At 48.3% G+C, this 18,431-nt stretch overlaps 1 protein-coding gene across 1 annotated transcript in view; it reads left to right on the top strand.

The window, feature by feature from the left end:
• The window catches only part of LOC309381023 (SCO-spondin-like), a 166,556-nt gene that overhangs the window by 9,625 nt on the left and 138,500 nt on the right, over positions 1-18,431 (top strand). Inside the window, exons 7-18 of the mRNA XM_081931321.1 lie at positions 56-214; positions 1,887-1,969; positions 3,563-3,691; positions 4,056-4,203; positions 6,108-6,348; positions 8,074-8,212; positions 8,929-9,055; positions 9,777-9,949; positions 11,072-11,293; positions 12,392-12,557; positions 14,444-14,687; positions 16,391-16,571. Of these exons, the coding sequence (XP_081787447.1) occupies positions 56-214; positions 1,887-1,969; positions 3,563-3,691; positions 4,056-4,203; positions 6,108-6,348; positions 8,074-8,212; positions 8,929-9,055; positions 9,777-9,949; positions 11,072-11,293; positions 12,392-12,557; positions 14,444-14,687; positions 16,391-16,571 (2,012 nt within the window). The remainder of the gene's footprint in view (positions 1-55; positions 215-1,886; positions 1,970-3,562; positions 3,692-4,055; positions 4,204-6,107; positions 6,349-8,073; positions 8,213-8,928; positions 9,056-9,776; positions 9,950-11,071; positions 11,294-12,391; positions 12,558-14,443; positions 14,688-16,390; positions 16,572-18,431) is intronic.

Below are 18,431 nucleotides of genomic sequence, written 5' to 3'. Positions count from 1 at the left end.
ACAGTTTAGCATGTGCTTCAGCACCGATACCACGTGCTCTTCTGCTTTATCCCAGGGATCAGTGTGTGGTGGCTGGGAGACTTCCTCTTCGTGGAAAGCGGCCTGGGGGTGCGGGTCAAGTTCGATGGGCGCGACACCGTCTACGTCACCATCGGGGCGGACCTGAAAGGAGCCACCCGAGGGCTGTGTGGGGTCTACAACGACGACCCTGCAGGTAACGACCGCAGGGGACACCCACGCTTTCCCCTCATCCATGGAGGGGAAACAGAAGGGAGAGTTCTCACTTTTGACACCCTGTTGCTCTTCCTCAAAGGTCCAAAACACTCGCCAGCATTGGACCAAGGTAGCTGCTCTCTGGGTTTTGTATCGGGAGTGGGTGGGTGGCAGTCATTAGAAGGCAGTCTGCAAAACCTTTGTGTGGGAGGGGGGCAAAGTAAACCACTGAAAAAGCTGGGGGGGAGCAGGCTGGTTTCCCACAAAGCAAATGAAAAGAGCCCTTTCGACTTATTTCTCAGGCTCTACAAATGCAAGGAAGATTTTAAAAAATCCAAGCTGGGGATCTGGAGATTATGGTTCATCCTTTGATGGGGGGTAACTGCCCCCCTTACTTCCTCCCTTGCTACCCCAATCCCCGTGGATGCCCCAGGGCAAACAGTGGGAGACTCCATGGCTGGAGCCACTTAACATCACAGAAGTTCAGAATCGGAAGGGACAACCAAGCTCATCTAAACCCATCCCTTACAATTGCTGGTGTAAGGAAAAAATATAGGTATAAAAGGGGACTCCTGTCAGCCCAGATCCAAATTTGGTGAGAGAACCCCAGCAGAGATTTAAAATCACAAAATATGCAACAAAGCAAAGCATGGAAGTCTAGGCTGTGAGACCTTTAAAAGATGCCCCTGTGAATTCCAAAAAATTCCCTCTTATCCCAGCATAGGAAAAGACCACACATTTGGTAAGTTAAAAATGGGTTTACTTACAAACTCTTCAAAGGTCAAGTTCATGTGCTTTCCTCTACATCAGTCAGAACAATTGCACTGGCACAGGGACGCGGACTTATAAAAAATATTGGGGGGGCCCGGGAAAGCTCATGAATAATAAATAAGCTCATGAATATGCAAATAAAGTGGCGCCGCCTCCTCGTGATCAGCTCCAAAGGAAATTGGGTGGAGCTTTTGCTCGGGAGGGAGGGCAGGAGGCATGCAGCCCGCCCCTCCCTGTGCATTTTGGGCTGGGGGAGGGGCGGCGATGGCGCTCTGCTGGAGGGGCGCCGGAGATTATTGGGGGGGCGGAGCCCCCCCAAACGATTTTTTGAGGGGGCTCGGGCCCCCTCAAGCCCCATGGAGTCGGCGCCTATGCACTGGCAGTGAAACTTGGCTTAGTTGCAAAGTGGTGAAAACTCCTAAATTATTGGTATACAGTATAGCAAATTAGGAGCGGCTGATCAGAGCCATGTGGTTTGAGCTGGAACATAAACTCAGAACCTCTTTACACGTTGAGCTTTTCAGGGGATGAACGAAGGCTTCATTACCTAGTTCCTCCCCAGGTGAGGGGAAGTGGATTTAGCTAAGCCTGGCAGGACACCTTACTCTATGGTTTTAACCCCTTCAATGGAGTTAAATATGTTGGTTATATGAAGCTGGGTATCCTACAGGAATGACAATGAAACTCTTGACCTTTCCGATGCCTTCTCCTCCGCCTCCCTTGGGGCGGTTGGGTGAGCATCCCCCCCAGGGATCTTTCTCAGGAGGGGCCCCTTCCCCTGCTGCTCCCCACCCCAACTTACCTGCCCCCTAGTGGCCGAGAGGGGAAGGCTATTCCGACACCCTTCTCTGCCAGAACCCTTCCCACATGCACCCCACTTCCTTTTCTCCTTGCACCCACAGACGACTTCCTACGCGTGGGAGGCGATGTGGCCACCTCGGCGGCGAGCTTTGGCAATTCGTGGCGCGTCCCGGACGCTGGATTGGTAGGTGGTGCGAGTGCGGACCAAAGTCACTTCCAAACGACTAGCTTCCTCCCTGAGGACTTGTCTTGGTTCATTTCCACGGTTTGCAGAGAGGTTGGAACATAGGAAGTTGCCTTGCACTGAGTCAGGCCATTTCTCCATCTAGCTCAATATTGTCTACACTGGCTGGCAGCAATGGCTCTCCAGGCTTTCGGACAGGGCTCAATCCCAGCCCTACCTGGGGATTGAAGCTGGACCTTCTAGATGCCAAGCAGGTGTTCTCCCATTTGAGCCAGTGTGAAGCGAGCATTTGCCCTGGCTCCTCTGAGTTCTCCCTCCTCCCCCATTAGGGAATCATTCTGCCAGAAACAAGAAGAAAGTTTCTAGAAGGTTGCAGAGTTTTCCCTTTAGGTATGGGAGTGGCCCTCTGAGCTTAATTAGCATTAGCTGGAAGTACTGAGAAGAAGGCGGCCACTCGGCTTTGTTTCTGCAAACGTCTGTCCAAAGAGTGTTGCCTGTGAAATCTGTTGAAGGGACTCTTCCTGTAATTTACGACGTGCTGGAGATCGGACTTCTGTTTGAAAGTGTGCTGTTAATTCCCGTTTATTTTAACAGTCAAAAATATATTTGCTACCGCAATGCTTGTACCCGGCCTGGGAATAAAATCTCTTGGCCAAGACGTCACAGAGTTTGTGAGTCATCTTTAGAATAACTTCGTCATTGTTCACCACATCCGCGAGAGAAAGAAGATAAACTCTGTTAAACAGTATATATTCTGGGAATGGAGTTGATAGATGACCTAACCTGGGGAGAAAACAGCAAAGAGCTGATGAAGAGAGCACAGCAGAGGTTATATTTTCTGAGAATCCTCCGGAAAAACAATCTCTCAAAGGACCATTGTACTGTGGAGAGCGTATTAAATTATGGTCTATACGTGTGGTTTGGGAGCTGCACAGTCAGGGGAAAAACAACGCTGTCCAGGGTTGTAAAGACTGCGGAGAGAATAATTGGGTGCACTCTTCCCACCTTGGATCAAATCTATGCTTCCAGGTGTCATAAGAAAGCTGCAGAGATAGCGCAGGATAGTGCGCACCCCAGAAATGATCTCTTTCAGCTTCTGCCTTCTGGAAGAAGGTCCAGGGTTATAAAGACCAGGACTAGCCGCCTGAGAAACAGTTTCTATCCAAATGCAATTTTGGTTTTAAGCACATTGTAAGGAGTCTGTGGGACGCGGGTGGCGCTGTGGATTAAACCACAGAGCCTAGGACTTGCTGATCAGAAGGTCGGTGGTTCAAATCCCAGTGACGGGGTGAGCTCCTGCTGCTCGGTCCCTGTTCTTGCTATCCAAATGCGACTTCGGTTTTAAATGCAGTGTAAGGTAGTCTCTGTGTGAGTATATTGTATTTAATTATGGGGTATCAGAGTTTTTAGGGGCTGACCAGGCTGGGATAGTTGGGATAGCAGGCGTGTTGGTTTTTGAATGTCTGATGTAGATTTTTTTCAATTTCGTTGTTCTGTATGGGACAATGACAATAACGATTATCGTATTGTAAAAGAGGTTTTACCTAGCCACCTGTATCTGCACAGCGAAAATGTCTAATACCCCTGCCCTAGATCCCCTGTGAAGACGCCGCAGAGGAGCCTCACAGCTGCGAAGCGCCAGAAGGCCAAAGGATGCAGCAGGAGGCAGAGTCCGTTTGCCGGAAGCTTCTTTCTGGCCCTTTCGGTCAATGCCACTCGGAGGTGAGGGCATCTGCCACACCACACGCCTTTCCTGGCCTCCCTTTAACTTCCAACCTCTTGCCTGCTCGTGCCACACCCTCACTGAGGACCGGCCTCTTGTGGTGTAGAGAGCCAGTGTGGTGTAGTGGTTAAGAGCGGTGGACTCGTAATCTGGTGAACCAGGTTCGCGTCTCCGCTCCTCCACATGCAGCTGCTGGGTGACCTTGGGCCAGTCACACTTCTCTGAAGTCTCTCAGCCCCACTCACCTCACAGAGTGTTTGTTGTGGGGGAGGAAGGGAAAGGAGAATGTGAGCCGCTTTGAGACTCCTTAAAGGGAGTGAAAGGCGGGATATCAAATCCAAACTCTTCTTCTGTCGCCGGCAGGTGGACCCCAGAGGCTTCTACGACACCTGCATGTACCTGCACTGCAGCGGAACTGGGCTTGGTGCCATCTGCGAGACCTTTGCCAGCTACGCCCGCGAGTGCGCCCAGAGGAGCGTTTTCGTCAGCTGGAGGCGGGCCGGATTCTGTGGTAAGCAGGGGCAGAGCGGGGCACCCAGGAAGCACCTGCCTTGGGGGGCATCGACCCCTCAAAGCAGAAGGCATGTTTCTCCAAGGCTGTGTGACTCCAGCACATTGGCCACAAGCTCCTCCTCCTCTTGTTTCTATCCTGCCATTTCCCCAGACCTGGACTCAATTTGGCTTCCACAAATTCCAAGAATTCACAAAGATCCTAGACAGAGGCTCTGAGATTACACCCACAAGCTGCTTTAGCACCCTTGGGTGCAGCTCATCGTTGAAAGTAGCCAGGTGTTCCCTTCCTCTTTTCCTATCTGGGCTGCAGCTCCCTCCTTACATCATTTATTCTGTTACCACCAGGTTGGGCATCGCTTTCCTTTTGGGTGAAGACAGGCAAAGAAGGTGTTGAGCAGTTCCGCCTTTTCTTTGTCACCCAATAGCATTTCTCCATGTTCCCCACGCAGAGGAGCAACCACCTGCTTGTTCTTCCTTTTACTCCAGATCTAGTCAAAGAAACCTTTTATTATTATTTTTATCTTCACTTGCAAGCCTGAGCTCATTCTGAGCTTTAGCCAGCCTGACTTTCCCCCTGCAGCTGTTGGCTACTTGTGTGATGTTTTGGGACTACAGTTCCCATCATCGCTGACCACTGGTCCTGTGGAGGGCCGAGTTTGGGGATGCCTGCTTTAACCCCAAAACCAAGTGCCGGATTTACTTATAAGCTAAACAAGCTATAGCTTGGGGCCCCACTCTCTGGGGGGCCTCAAAAAAAATTAAAGGGAAAAAAATGGATGTACATTTCCAAAATATAAGATAAAAAGCAAGTAAAATAAAAGCTACATACAGCAACAGTGTTTTGTGTGGTGCAGGCTCCTGTGATGTAAGTCATGGGCCCCGCCTGCTCGCCTGCTCGCCTGCTCCCTAAAATATCACTGGTTTGCTCCTATCTATATATAGGGTGCCTACATTCTGCATGGACTGGTTGCACGGCAACATGTGCAAATGGCTTAAGATACCTATTAGGTCCATAAATTACCATAGAACATATATTCATTAGGGACGCGGGTGGCACTGTGGGTTAAACCCCAGAGCCTAGGACTTGCCGACCAGAAGGTTGGCGGTTTGAATCCCCGCGACGGGGTGAGCTCCCGTTGCTCGGTCCCTGCTCCTGCCAACCTAGCAGTTCGAAAGCACATCAAAGTGCAAGTAGATAAATAGGTGCCGCTCCGGCGGGAAGGTAAATGCCGTTTCCGTGCGCTGCTCTGGTTCGCCAGAAGTGGCTTAGTCATGCTGGCCACATGACCCAGAAAAACTGTCTGCGGACAAACGCTGGCTCCCACAGCCAGTGAAGCAAGAAGAGTGCGCAACCCCATTGGCAGCCACAACTGGACCTAATGGTCAGGAGTCCCTTTACCTTTTATATATTACCTTTTATATATATGTTTAGGGAAGCTTTTAATGTTTGATGCATTACTTTATTTTAATATTGTGTGGGAAGCCACCCAGAGCGGCTGGGGAAACCCAGCCAGATGGGTGGGGTATAAATAATAAATCATCATTATTATTATTACTACTATCATTATTATTATTAAACACAAAAATCAGCAACAATTTGTTGTTGACAAAGGACAGTTGGACATAGAAAGGGCCCTTCAGTAGCTGAGGGCCGCATCAAACCTCAATCCAGCCCTGCCTACATGTATTCTATAGCATTCTGAGTGTGGTCACCCCAAGTATCTGTATAATGGGGCGATGATGATGTTGATGGCTGTGATAAGAGGAGGCCAGTTTGCCAAGGGAAAGAGGGGGGCAGGAGCTTCTCTCACCTCCCCCAAAGACTGCTGTGTCCCCCACAGTTCTCTCTAGACATCTGGGAACCTCCCCCTTGAAACTGCCCCTCTTCTTTCCTCCGGACAGAAAAGTCGTGCGGGCAAGGAAAGCGCTACTCCGACTGTGTCTCCTCGTGCCCCGCCAGCTGTGCTGCGGTGGGCGCAGCTGAGGAAGGGCACTGCCGGGACGAGTGCGTGAGCGGCTGCGAGTGCCCGGCTGGCCTCTACCTGGAAGGGGGGGCCTGCGTCCCGGAGAGCCAGTGCCCCTGCTTCCACCGGCGCCAGAGGTTCGCCCCGGGAGATGTCCTCCAGCAGCGATGCAACCGTTGGTGAGTCTCTGCCCTACTGAACCCACAAAAGGTTATTTTTCAGGATAGCCAGAGGGGGAACACAGTTCGATTAGTCTTGTGAAGCACAGCAGTATCTTTCGCCCAGGGGTAGCTGGCATTCTTGGAGTTCCTGGAATCACAGAACTGTAAGTTGGAAGGGAGAGGAGTCAGGGGTTACGGCGCTTCCTCAGGGTTCAGTTTCCTTGGAAAGAAAGTCAGCAGAGACATCTGAAGGCAGCCCTGTTTAGGGAAGTTTTATTCTGTTTTTAATATTCTGATGGAAGCCGCCCAGAGTGTTTGGGGGTACCCACAGCCAGATGGGCAGGTTAAAAAAAAAAATTGTTGCTGTTGTTGTTGTTGTTGTCTTAGGATGCATGCTTTAGTTTACACATATACAGTGGTACCTTGGTTCTCAAACTTAATCCGTTCTGGAAGTACGTTCCAAAACCAAAGCGTTCCAAAACCAAGGTGCGCTTTCCCATAGAAAGGAATGCAAAAGTCTGTTGCAGACTTTTAAAAACAACCCCTAAAACAGCAGTTTAACATGAATTTGACTATCTAACGAGACCATTGATCCATAAAAGGAAAGCAATCATCAATGTACTGTACTATAAAATAAATAAGACAGTACTGTAGATGATAAAAAAAAAATTAAAATTCTTACCTGCACTGATGATAGTCATTGTTTTATCCATTTCTGCAGTCACACAATCAACCAATCAGTAGCTGAACTGGGTTTCACACAGTCACAAAAACAAATTAACCAAAAAATGCCTCAGAAACAAAAACGCAAAATAAAGAGCAAAACAAAAGCGTCAAACTTAATCCATTCCGGAAGTCCGTTTGACTTCTGAAATGTTCGAAAACCAAGATGCAGCTTCTGATTGGTGCAGGCGCCGACAGCTGCATCGGACGTTTGGCTTCCAAAAAAAGTTCAAAAACCAGAACACTTACTTCCGGGTATTTGGTGTTTGGGAACCAAGGTACCACTGTATTGGTGCACGCCATCTCTGAGCAGTGAGAGACTCCAGGTCAGGCTTCCTCAAGCTCGGCCCTCCAGATGTTTTGAGACTACAATTCCCATCATCCCCGACCACTTGTCCTGCTAGCTAGGGATCATGGGAGTTGTAGGCCAAAAACATCTGGAGGGCCGAGGTTGAGGAAGCCTGCTCCAGAGGTTTCAGGCAATGGTTCAGTTTCCTTGGAAAGAAGGTCAGCGGAGACTGCAGTGTCTTTAGGGTATATGGTTGTATTGCTCACGGCATCAGCCCCCTCCCCAGAGATCTTGCTTCTCTGTTAGTCACAGCTTCGGATCCAGTGCAGAACAAGCAGATCTCTGCATCACCAGCTTCCAGCCTGCTTCCAGCTCAGCTCTCCAACCCCTCTCTGGTTGCTTTTCTCCTACCTAGCTAGGTGAGAGGGATGGAGGAAAGGAAAGCCAAGAGACCGCCATTGCTTAGTCGCAGTTCGTGCTGCAAGCCATTTTTGGGGGGATGCTAAGGATGGTACTTAACTGTCCAGCTAAGGTCCTTATCTTACAATAAACTTGCCTGACAGGTTAAGCAGGCTCCTCTGTTAGATTCCAATCCTCCTTGGGCCCAGGACCCCGAGAAGTGGAAGGGACACCCAGGGCATCATCCAGACTGACCCCCCTCAAACTCACAGCAGTATCTTTGGCTATTGCTCTAGCACCCTGACGTGACTCCCATCCCCTTCTCCCCACAGCACGTGCCAAGGGGGCCGCTGGCTTTGCTCCCGGGACCAGTGCTCTGGGGAATGTGCCATAACCGGTGATCCCCACTACCTGACTTTTGACCGCAAGCGCTTCTCCTTCCACGGCACATGCCAGTATATCCTAGTGCAGGTAAGGGGTCCAGGTGTGCAGGCAGGAGGTGGGGGGATATTTGTTTGTTAATTTCAATAAAATTATACAAAAACCAGGTATTACAAGTTCATTTTCCTGTTTTTATATGAAAAAAAATACTTGATTTTACAAATTGAAATTTACATCGCAAATCATAATCAATAAAGAAAGAAAAAATATTTCTCTGAATCTTTGGCCTTCCCACTGCCCCTCCAGGGGGTCCATTCATAATCCTTTACTGCTGCATCTTAATCCATTTTTTAAAATATCCATTATATCCATAGTTCTTGTTATGTTACAAGCGTTATTACAATCCTGCTAATGATTTTAACTGTTTACACTGGTCTTGAAGGTAAACTATAAACTTTTCCCATTCCTTATTAAAATGTTGATCTTCCTGATTTCTCAGCCTTCCGGTCTACAAGTTCATTTTCTCTTTCACGTCAAAACTCCACGAGAAGTTTCCAATCCTTAATAAATGCCAATCCTTAATAAATGCCAAATGCTAAAATTATTGGACTTGGCTGAGATGGCAAAGTGGACGTGTTTAATGAGAAAAAAATAAACATGTCCACTTTGCCATCTCAGCCAAGTCCAATAATTTTAGGAATCGTTCCTTCATAGTAGGTAGGGTTGTATTTTTCCATCTTGGTGTGTGTAACAATCTCGCTGCTGTCATCTCACTGATCTTGGGGCTGCTCTCCTCCACTTTGCAGGATTATGTGGATGGGAAGCTCCACATTTCCTCGGAGAATGTGGCATGTGGGAGTCGAGGGACCAGCAGCTGCCTCCACTCTGTGACTGTCACTGTGCAGAAGGTCTCTGCCCGCCTGTCCTTCACAGGTGAGAGAGGGAGGTGACAGGTATGGAGAATCTTTCATGAGTGGACATCAACGCCATAGGGGATGGGTGGGCAGGAGGCTAACCTAGGCTCTTCAGATTTTGCTCCAGATTGTTGCTGGCTAGGGCTGATGGGAGTTGGAGTCCCACAACATGTGGAGGACTAAAGGGTTCCCACTCTATGCACTCAAATGCTTTCACCCTGCTCAGGCTGGGGGTTTTGAGCACATGTGAGGCACGTCAGCATGGAATAGCACAGGTGTTGCTCGTGTGAAGCCAGACAGGTTCCTTGCCTGTCCATCCTGGCACAAACGTGCTACCACATTCCCAGGGTGCCAGAGTTCAGAGTCTGAAAATGGCGATGGCTTCCTTTGGCAAACTGGAGGTGGCTTGGAAGATGCCTGTGGTGTGATAAATCATTGCAAGAACCTGCAAGGCTGCCTCCTTCTGAGATAGATCATTGGTCAATCCAGCTCAGGCTGGCAACAGCTCTCCAGGAATCCTGGGCAGAGAGAGGCCTTCGCCAGCCAATACTTCAGACTTGAGATCCCCTTTGCCAACTGAAGATGATGCCAGGGATTGAATCTGGCGCTTCTCTGTGCAAAGCATCTTCTTTCTCACAAACTTTGCAAGGTTGCAGATGCTCTGGGCCTCCCAAGCTACTATCCATCTCGTCTAACCCCCTTTTCACCCCTCCCTCTCACCTTTCTCCTTTGCTTCCCAGGGGAGCTGTCAGTGAACAGCCAAGAAGTCTCCCTCCCTTTTACCAGTGCCGACCTGACGGTGCGCCTCGCCTCCTCCTCCTTCCTGCTTCTCCAGGCCTTTGGGGCTCACTTGCTGTGGGGCCTGGAGTTTCCGGCAGTCTACATCACCCTCCAGCCTAGCTTTGCCAACAAGGTGAGCCTGGGATGATAATAATAATTTTCTTTGCAGCAATATCTCGCCTGCGGCTCTGAGATGTGCAGTGAGCCACCGTTTAGATTTAGAGCCAGACCCAGACCAGCTGAAGCAGCTGGTGTGCCCTTGAGTTTCCAGATCCTCAGGGACATTGATTGATTGATTGATTGATTGATTGATTGATTACCTGTCCTTCACCCTAAGGTCCCAGGGCAGCTTACAAGGTTAAAGATACTATTAAAAAGCAATTTAAAACAATCATAAAAATAAGGTGGGTCCTAAATACCAGCCTCCTCAAGTGTCAGAAGCCAGGAATAAGAGGTGCTTCTTCAGCATCCTCCAGAAGCTGCAAAGTGAAGTTTCCAGGGGAGGGAATTCCACAACTTAGGAGCCAACACGGAGAAGGCCCTGTCCCCTTGGGCCACCCCTGAGCTTCTGAGGGCAAGAGGGGCCCTTCCTCCAATCTCAGCACCCAACAGGGTCTGTACGGCAGGAGATGGTCTTTCAGGTATTTGGGGACTGAGTCATATGGGGCTTTACACTTGGAATTGGGCCCAGAAACAAGCAGGTAACCAGTCCAAGCAGTTTTGAAATGGTTTCTGAGATCTGAATGGAAACACACACACACACTGTTCCCCACCGCCACCATTAATTTGGCTGCTGCCTTTGGTGGAGTTTCCGAGTCGTCTTCAAGGACAGCCCCACGTAGGGCGCATTGCAGCAATCCAATCTGGAAGTTACCCGGAGCGTGGAGGGCTGTGGCCAAGTCATCTCTGTCCAAAAGAGACCGTTGTTGGCAAACCAGCCAGAGATGGAAAAGGGCACTGACTCAGCAGTACAGTGGTCCCTCTGGTTGCAAACGGGATCCGTTCTGGAGGCCCATTCACAACATGAAAAGAATGCAACCTGCAGTGGCGCGTCTGCACACACGCAGGTTGCAATTCACCGCTTCTGCGCATGCGTGTGACGTCATTTTGTTCTTCTGCGCATGCGCAAGCGGCAAAACCTGGAAGTAACCCTTTCTAGTACTTCCAGGTCGCCGCAGGACGTAACCTGAAAGAACGTAACATGAAGCGGATGTAACATGAGGTACCACTGTACGCCCCTCCTTCCACCTTCCAGGTCCGAGGCCTTTGTGGCACCTACAACTGGAACCAGCAGGATGAGTTCACCACGCCGGAGGGAGACGTGGAGTCCAGCGCCGCCGCTTTCGCCAGCAGGTTCCGCATCTCGCACGACTGCCCCTCCTTCGGCACGTTCCCTTTTGACCCCTGCAGCATGTACGCCCAGCGGAGGCAGTTTGCAGAGGCGGCTTGCGAGGTCCTCCACAGCCCCCCCTTCCAGGTAAGAGGGGAGGGCCTGCAGACCGCTAGCGGGGAGGAGACGTAGCCCTGAAACCGTGGCAAAAGCAGGAGATTTATCCGGTCAAGACTCGGTCCCCATGTCCTTGGTGGAGATCTCATCCCCATCTCAAAAATCTGCCATCCATCTTCATCCTCTTATTTTGTGATTCCCAAAGTAATTGTTGCTGGCTTCTGTGGGGTGGTGAGATTACCAAGGGAGGCCCTAACAGGCAAGGGGGTGGCAACCCAGTCAGATGGGTAGGGTGCAAATTATTATTATTATTATTATTATTATGTCTGGCCACCTAAGTAGACCTTGTTTCCTTGAATAAAGAGTTAACTTCACTGACGCCGTGTAAGTTATTTCTTACCTGCTCCTGGCATCTGATAATAATAATAATAACAACAATAAAAATAAGTAATTTATTATTTATACCCCACCCATCTGGCTTGGTTTCCCCAGCGACTCTGGGCAGCTCCCAAGAGAATATTAAAAACACAATAAAGCATCAAACATTAAAAACTTCCCTAAAGAGGGCTGCCTTCAGATGTCTTCTAATAAAAGTCAGATGGTTGTTTATTTCCTTGACATCTGAAGGGAGGGCGTGCCACAGGGCGGGCGCCACCACCGAGAAGGCCCTCTGCCTGATTCCCTGTAGCTTTGCTTCTTGCAGTGAGGGAACTGCTAGAAGGCCCTCGGAGCTGGACCTCAGTGTCCGTGCTGAATGATGGGGCTGGAGATGCTCCTTCAGGTATAAATTATTTATTTATTTATTTATTTATTTATTTATTTATTTATTCAGTCCTTGCAATTGCCTAATTGGGGCAACAGCTGCTGACCTCACTAGGTCTGACCTCCTAAGTAGACCTTGTTTCCTTGAATAAAGAGTTAACTTCACTGACGCCGTGTAAGTTATGACTGACCTGCTCCTGGCACCCGTCCCTGGCACCAGCTATTGCTCTTTGCTGCATTTTCACATTAATATCTTTGGCACCTGAGCAAGTCTTAATGACCGTCTGGGCTGCCTCAAGCCATCTCTGCGTCCTGGAAAAACCAGGCCGCTTGCTCATGCCAGCGCCTCCGTCTCTCCCCTCGCAGGCCTGTCACGATGTGGTGGAGCGGGACCCATTCTACCAGCTCTGCCTCTATGAGGTGTGTGGCTGTTCCGCTGGCAAAGACTGCCTGTGTGGCGCTGTGGCCGCCTACGCCAGGCAGTGTGCCCAGGAGGGAGCCCCTGTCGCCTGGAGGAACCAGACCTTCTGTCGTGAGTTTCCGGGGGGGGGGAGGGTGTGGGTGTGTTTGTCGTGTTGTTGGGGCAAGTGCCAAGATGGCAGTGCCCGCAAGGGTAGGACGGAGAATTGGGGCAGGTGACGAGAAGCTTATGCAGTGGTTCCCAAAGTGGGTGGTACCCATCTCTGGGTGGTGGTGGGATTATTGAGGGGGGCACTAAGAGGCAAGGAGGGATGCAGGTGGCACTGTGGGTTAAACCAGAGTCTAGGGCTTGCCAATTAGAAGGTTGGCGGTTTGAAACCCCGGGACAGGGTGAGCTCCTGTTGCTCAGTCCCTGCTCCTGCCAACCTAGCAGTTCAAAAGCACGTCAAAGTGCAAATAGATAAATAGGTAAATGGTTTTTCCATGTGCTGCTCTGGTTTGCCAGAAGCGGCTTAGTCATGCTGGCCACATGACCCGGAAGCTGTTCGCTGGCTCCCTCGGCCAATAAAGCGACATGAGCACCGCAACCCCAGAGTCGGCCACAACTGGACCTAATGGTCAGGGGTCCCTTTACCTTTACATTTAAGAGGCAAGGGGGCAGCAGGGTGGGGCTGGAGGTGGGTGCCTCCGAGCACATTGATCCCTTATTTACGTTCGACTGGAGCCTAGAGACTAGAAAAAATGTTTATTTATTTTTAAAGTTTTTATCTATACTTTTTCAAATTTGTACATTTCAATAATTTCACAATCATTTTAACAAAGTTTGGCTTCCTTCCCCCTCTTTCTGCGATTCCTTAAATTTATTTTTTTAATATATTCTGCATATTCAAATTCATTTTATTTGCTCATTTAATTATCTACTTTAAATATAAACTCTTATGGAACTGCAGGTTCTTACAATAATCCTGCCAATGTTTTTATCAGTTTGCAATTTATCTGTAAATATTCAACAAACCGTTTCCATTCTTTTATGAAAAAGTTTGTTATCTTGATTTCTTATTCTTCTGGTAAATTTCGCCATTTCTGCATACAATGGTACCTTGGTTCTAGAACTCAATCCGTTCTGGAAGTCCGTTTGACTTCCAAAAGGTTTGCAAACCAAGGCATGACTTCTGATTGGCTGATTGGCTCCAGAAACAATACCAACAGCCGAAAGGACGTTCGGCTTCTGAAAAACTTTTGCAGACCGGAACACTTACTTTCGGATTTGCAGCGTTCAGGAGCCGATTTGTTTGTCAACTAAGCCGTTCAGGAACCAAGGTACCACTGTATTCCATAAGTTTTTGTATCCGTTCTTCCTTTGCTGGGACTTCTCCTTCTTTCCACTTTTGGGCGAACAACATTCTTGCCGCTGTAGTCGCATACGTGAATACGTTTCTATATAGTTTAGGTAGTTCTGTCCCTATAATTCCCAAAAGAATAGCCTCTGGTGTTTTTTTTTACAAAAGTTATTTTAAACATCTTTTTCAATTCATTATATATCGTTTCCAAATAAGCTTTAACCTTACTACAAGACCACCATGTATGATAAAAAGTATTAATTTTGTTGCTCACATGCAGGAACTGGCAAGCAGATAGGTGATGATTAAGAATAAATAAGTTTAAAAGCAACAAAAAAACTCTTGTAATATAATTGAAAGGAATGGAAAGTGAGCTAGAAATGAGCAAGGAGAATAAAGCAGCAACAAGAGAAAAGTTTGGTCACATCAGGAATGGTGTTCAGGAAGCCAGATTTTGCAGAAATTGTATTGAATTCGTCTTAATTTTGTAAAATTTGGAAAACTAATAAAAACGATTTGGCCACATGCACACAAAATAAACTTTCATTGCTGTTCAGCATTAAATTGTGCTGAAGACCCTAACGACTTCCTTGAAGACCCAGTGTCACCCCGAGGGCTTCTTGCTTGCAGGACCCTGACCTTTCCCCTTTCCCCACAGCGGCGCCATGTTCTGGGGGGCAAGTCTACCGGGAATGTGCGCCCCCCTGCAGAACGACCTGCGCTGACCTGCGCTTGGGCCCCTGCCACGATCTGGACCACGTCTGCGTGGCCGGCTGCAACTGCCCAGAGGGGACGGTGCTGGACGACAGCGGACAGTGCATCCAGCCTGCCATGTGCCCCTGTGCGCATGGGGAAGAGGCGCACCCCCCTGACAGCAGGATCCAGAAGGGTTGCAACACCTGGTACGTGTTGTGGAGGCAATTGGGAGGTGAGGTGTTCGGGGGGGGCGTATTGGATCTGGGATCTCAACAGGGGCACCAACAATGGCACCGTCCTCTGGCCCTCGTGGAGTGGAAGGAGATGTTTGATGAAATCACCCTGTGACCTGTCTGTGGCTGCCCTACGGGATAGGTTGGTTTCATTGAATGTCTCGGCCACGTGATCTCGGCTGACGCGCGATAAGCTGCAGGGCGTTTGCAACGTGAGTCCAAGGAGAGGCATGGTGGTTTTCGGATACGGGCTTTTATTTACACATATGTACAACCTGAGCATTAAGAAGGGGGGCCCTCACAGCATAGCACCCCCAAAAATCTTGCTTCTCCATTAGTCATGGCTTTGGATTCAGTACAGAGCAAGCAGGTCTCTGTGTCTCCAGCTTCTTCTAGATAGATGATAGATAGATGATAGATGATAGATAGATAGATAGATAGATAGATAGATAGATAGATAGATAGATGATAGATAGATGATAGATAGATGATAGATAGATGATAGATATAGATAGATAGATAGATAGATAGATGATAGATAGATGATAGATAGATGATAGATAGATAGATAGATAGATAGATAGATAGATAGGTAGATGATAGATAGATAGATAGATAGATAGATAGAAGATAGATAGATAGATAGATAGATAGATAGATAGATAGATCAGTGTTTCCCAACCTTGTGCCTCCAGATGTTTTTGGCCTACAACTCCCATCATCCCTAGCTAGCAAGACCAGTGGTCAGGGATGATGGGAATTGTAGTTCAAAAACAGCTGGAGGCACAAGGTTGGGAAACACTGAGATAGATGATAGATAGAAGATAGATAGATAGATGATAGATAGATGACAGATGACAGATGACAGATAGATAGATAGATGATAGATAGATAGATAGATAGATAGATAGATAGATAGATAGATAGATGATAGATGATAGATGATAGATAGATAGATAGATAGATAGATAGATAGATAGATGATAGATAGATAGATATAGATAGATAGATAGATAGATGATAGATATAGATAGATATAGTATTTCAAATTAAAAATTTACAGTCACATATTCAACATCCAACATAAAAACAAGATTCCAAGGAATCTCTTGCACTTCCCTCCTCCCTCCTCCCCTTTGTGGGTCTAATAATAAGAATAAGAATAAGAATAATAAACACTGAGGTCCAGCACCAAGGGCCTTCTGGCGGTTCCCTCATTACAAGAAGTGAGGTTACAGGGAACTAGGCAGAGGGCCTTCTCAGTGGTGGCGCCCTCCCTGTGGAATGCTCTCCCACCAGATGTGAAGAAAATAAACAGCTATCCTATCTTTAAAAGACATCTGAAGGCAGCCCTGTTTAGGGAAGCTTTTAATATTTAATGCTGTATTGTTTTTAACTCTCGATTGGAAGCCGCCCAGAGTGGCTGGGGAAACTCAGCCAGATGGGCAGGGTATAAATAATACATAACAAATTATTCTTCTTCTTATTATTATTATTATTATTCGAGGAAGCTGATTCTGGTCTGGTAAGAGAGTGGCTGCTCTGTGGGGCAGCAGAGGGACACCCCCCCTTTCCCCCCAAAGACACTTGGAAACTCTCATTGTTTGCATAATGGACTTCCCACCTCTCTCTGCACCCCTTCGCTCACATCTCCTTGCCCCTGACCTGTGTTTCAGCGTCTGTGTGAATGGGGCATGGAACTGCACAGAGCAGAGCTGCCCCCAAGCCGTCCTGTGCCCGGGGGAGCTGGTCTATGCCTTTGGCTCCTGCCTGCGGAGCTGCGACAGTCCCGAGGGGAACCTCAGCTGCGCCGGCTTCTCAGACGGCTGCGTTTGCCCCCCTGGCACTGTCTACTTGGTGAGTCCTTCCCTGGCACTGCCCAGCTCAAAATCCCCGTTGCCTCTCTTTGCTTCCCTGCCCCCCAGTCGGAAGGAGGTGGACTCTCCTTCATTGGGGGCTTCTAAGGAGAGGTTGGGTGGCCCCCTGTTAGCTGTGATTCCTGCATTGCGGGGGGCTGGACTGGGTCCCTCCCAGGTCTACAATTATATTGTTCATTTGAGGTGCTTAAAGTTGGATATCCATCTGCCAGGGATTCCTCAGCTGAGATTCCTCCATTGCAGGGGGTTGACCTAGGGCATGGGGAGGCAAAGTGAGGCCTGGGGGCTGGATCTTGCCCAATCGCCTTCTCAGTCCGGCCCATGGATGGTCCGGGAATCAGCGTGTTTTTACATGAGTAGAATGAGTCCTTTTATTTTATTTGAAATGCATCTCTGGGTTATTTGTGGGGCAAAGGAATTCGTTCATATCCCCCCCAATATAGACCACCCCCCCAAGGTCTGAGGGACAGTGGACAGGCCCCCTGCTGAAAAAGCTTGCTGACCCCTGACCTGGGGGGTCTTTTCCAACATTACAATCCTATTGTCTTTTTACGACAAAAAGCAAGATAGTATAAACAGTGCAATGAGAACGATTAGAAGATTCGTTTTGTCATAAGTCTTTTTATTTAAGTGTTTATTAAGATGTTAATAGGAAGATTACGTATGTAAATTTGTTTTTGTTCCTTTCTCTTTTTTTCTTTCTTCTTTTGCAAACTTCTCTTCCTTTTCTCTTTCTTCTTTTTTCTCTCTCTTTCTCTTTTCTTTCGGCAATATGAGAGTGTAAATTCTTTGTAAATTTTTGTGTATATGTGTGTAATTTAAACTAATAAAGATTATTATTAAAACAAAACAATCCTATTGTCAGGGCCTGGGCAGGGGAGGAGTGGTGGAGTCTGCCTCCCCAGTTTGATCCTTTCAGAGAAGAGGAAGACGGTTCAGAATTACAACAGGGGTTTGAGGGAGGTCACAGCTCAGAGGCAGCTGAGGGGAAAAGTTGGGGAATCGTGGGAGAGGAGGAGGAGGCATCCCAGACCCTCCATCTCCCAGAACCCGGCGAGCCTTAAAAGTAGGAGAGCAAAGAGCTCAAAGACAGAGGGCACATAGCAGCACCAGTAGAGGAGGTGATGATGATGATGATGAGTGAGGAAGTGGGAGGGAAGAGGGTGGAGATTCACTCGGGACAACGCTATTATCCAAGAGGCTGTGTTCCAAAGCTTCTCTCTGTAAATATTGACTAAAAAGTGGGTGGTAAGAAACTTTTCCTGGGCTTTGTACGTTCCTGGGCAAGCGGCCAAGGGAGTTGCTTGCAGCCACCTGACCCCCAGGGGCATCTTTGTTGGGATGCAGCCAAGGAATCGGGGCAATTGGCAAGCCCCCAGCAGGCCCCAGCCCACCGGCCGGTGGGCCGGGCGATCTGCAGTCCTTGGATAAGCATAAAACTGCAACCCTAGCTTTAGAAGTGTTATGTACTGAAGTTCTCACCCTGGGCCAGCAGGGGGATACTGTAGATAGTTATGCAAATGAAGGATCGAAAGTGATGTTTAGTGATTGGATAGTTTTGTATGCAAATGAAGGATCGAAAAGTGATGTTCAGTGATTGGATAGTTTTAGAATGTTGCAACAGTTACAATTGTTCTGTAGCTCTATATAAGCAGGCTGACTGAGTTCCTCAGTTCAGTTCTGTTCCAGCTTACAAAATAAAGAGCTGCTTTGGAGAAATCGCTGTGTCGTCTGCTATGTCAACCCACAACTTAACAAGAAGTGCAACAGAAGTGTCAGGGAAGGGCTGTGTTGAGCATATTTACAAGCAGTTTATTCAGCATACACCAGGACAAAAGGA

This window comes from Podarcis melisellensis (assembly GCF_964234715.1).
Source record: "Podarcis melisellensis genome assembly, chromosome: 12".
Lineage (NCBI taxonomy): Eukaryota > Metazoa > Chordata > Lepidosauria > Squamata > Lacertidae > Podarcis > Podarcis melisellensis.
This window is presented reverse-complemented; position numbering and strand designations above follow the sequence as displayed.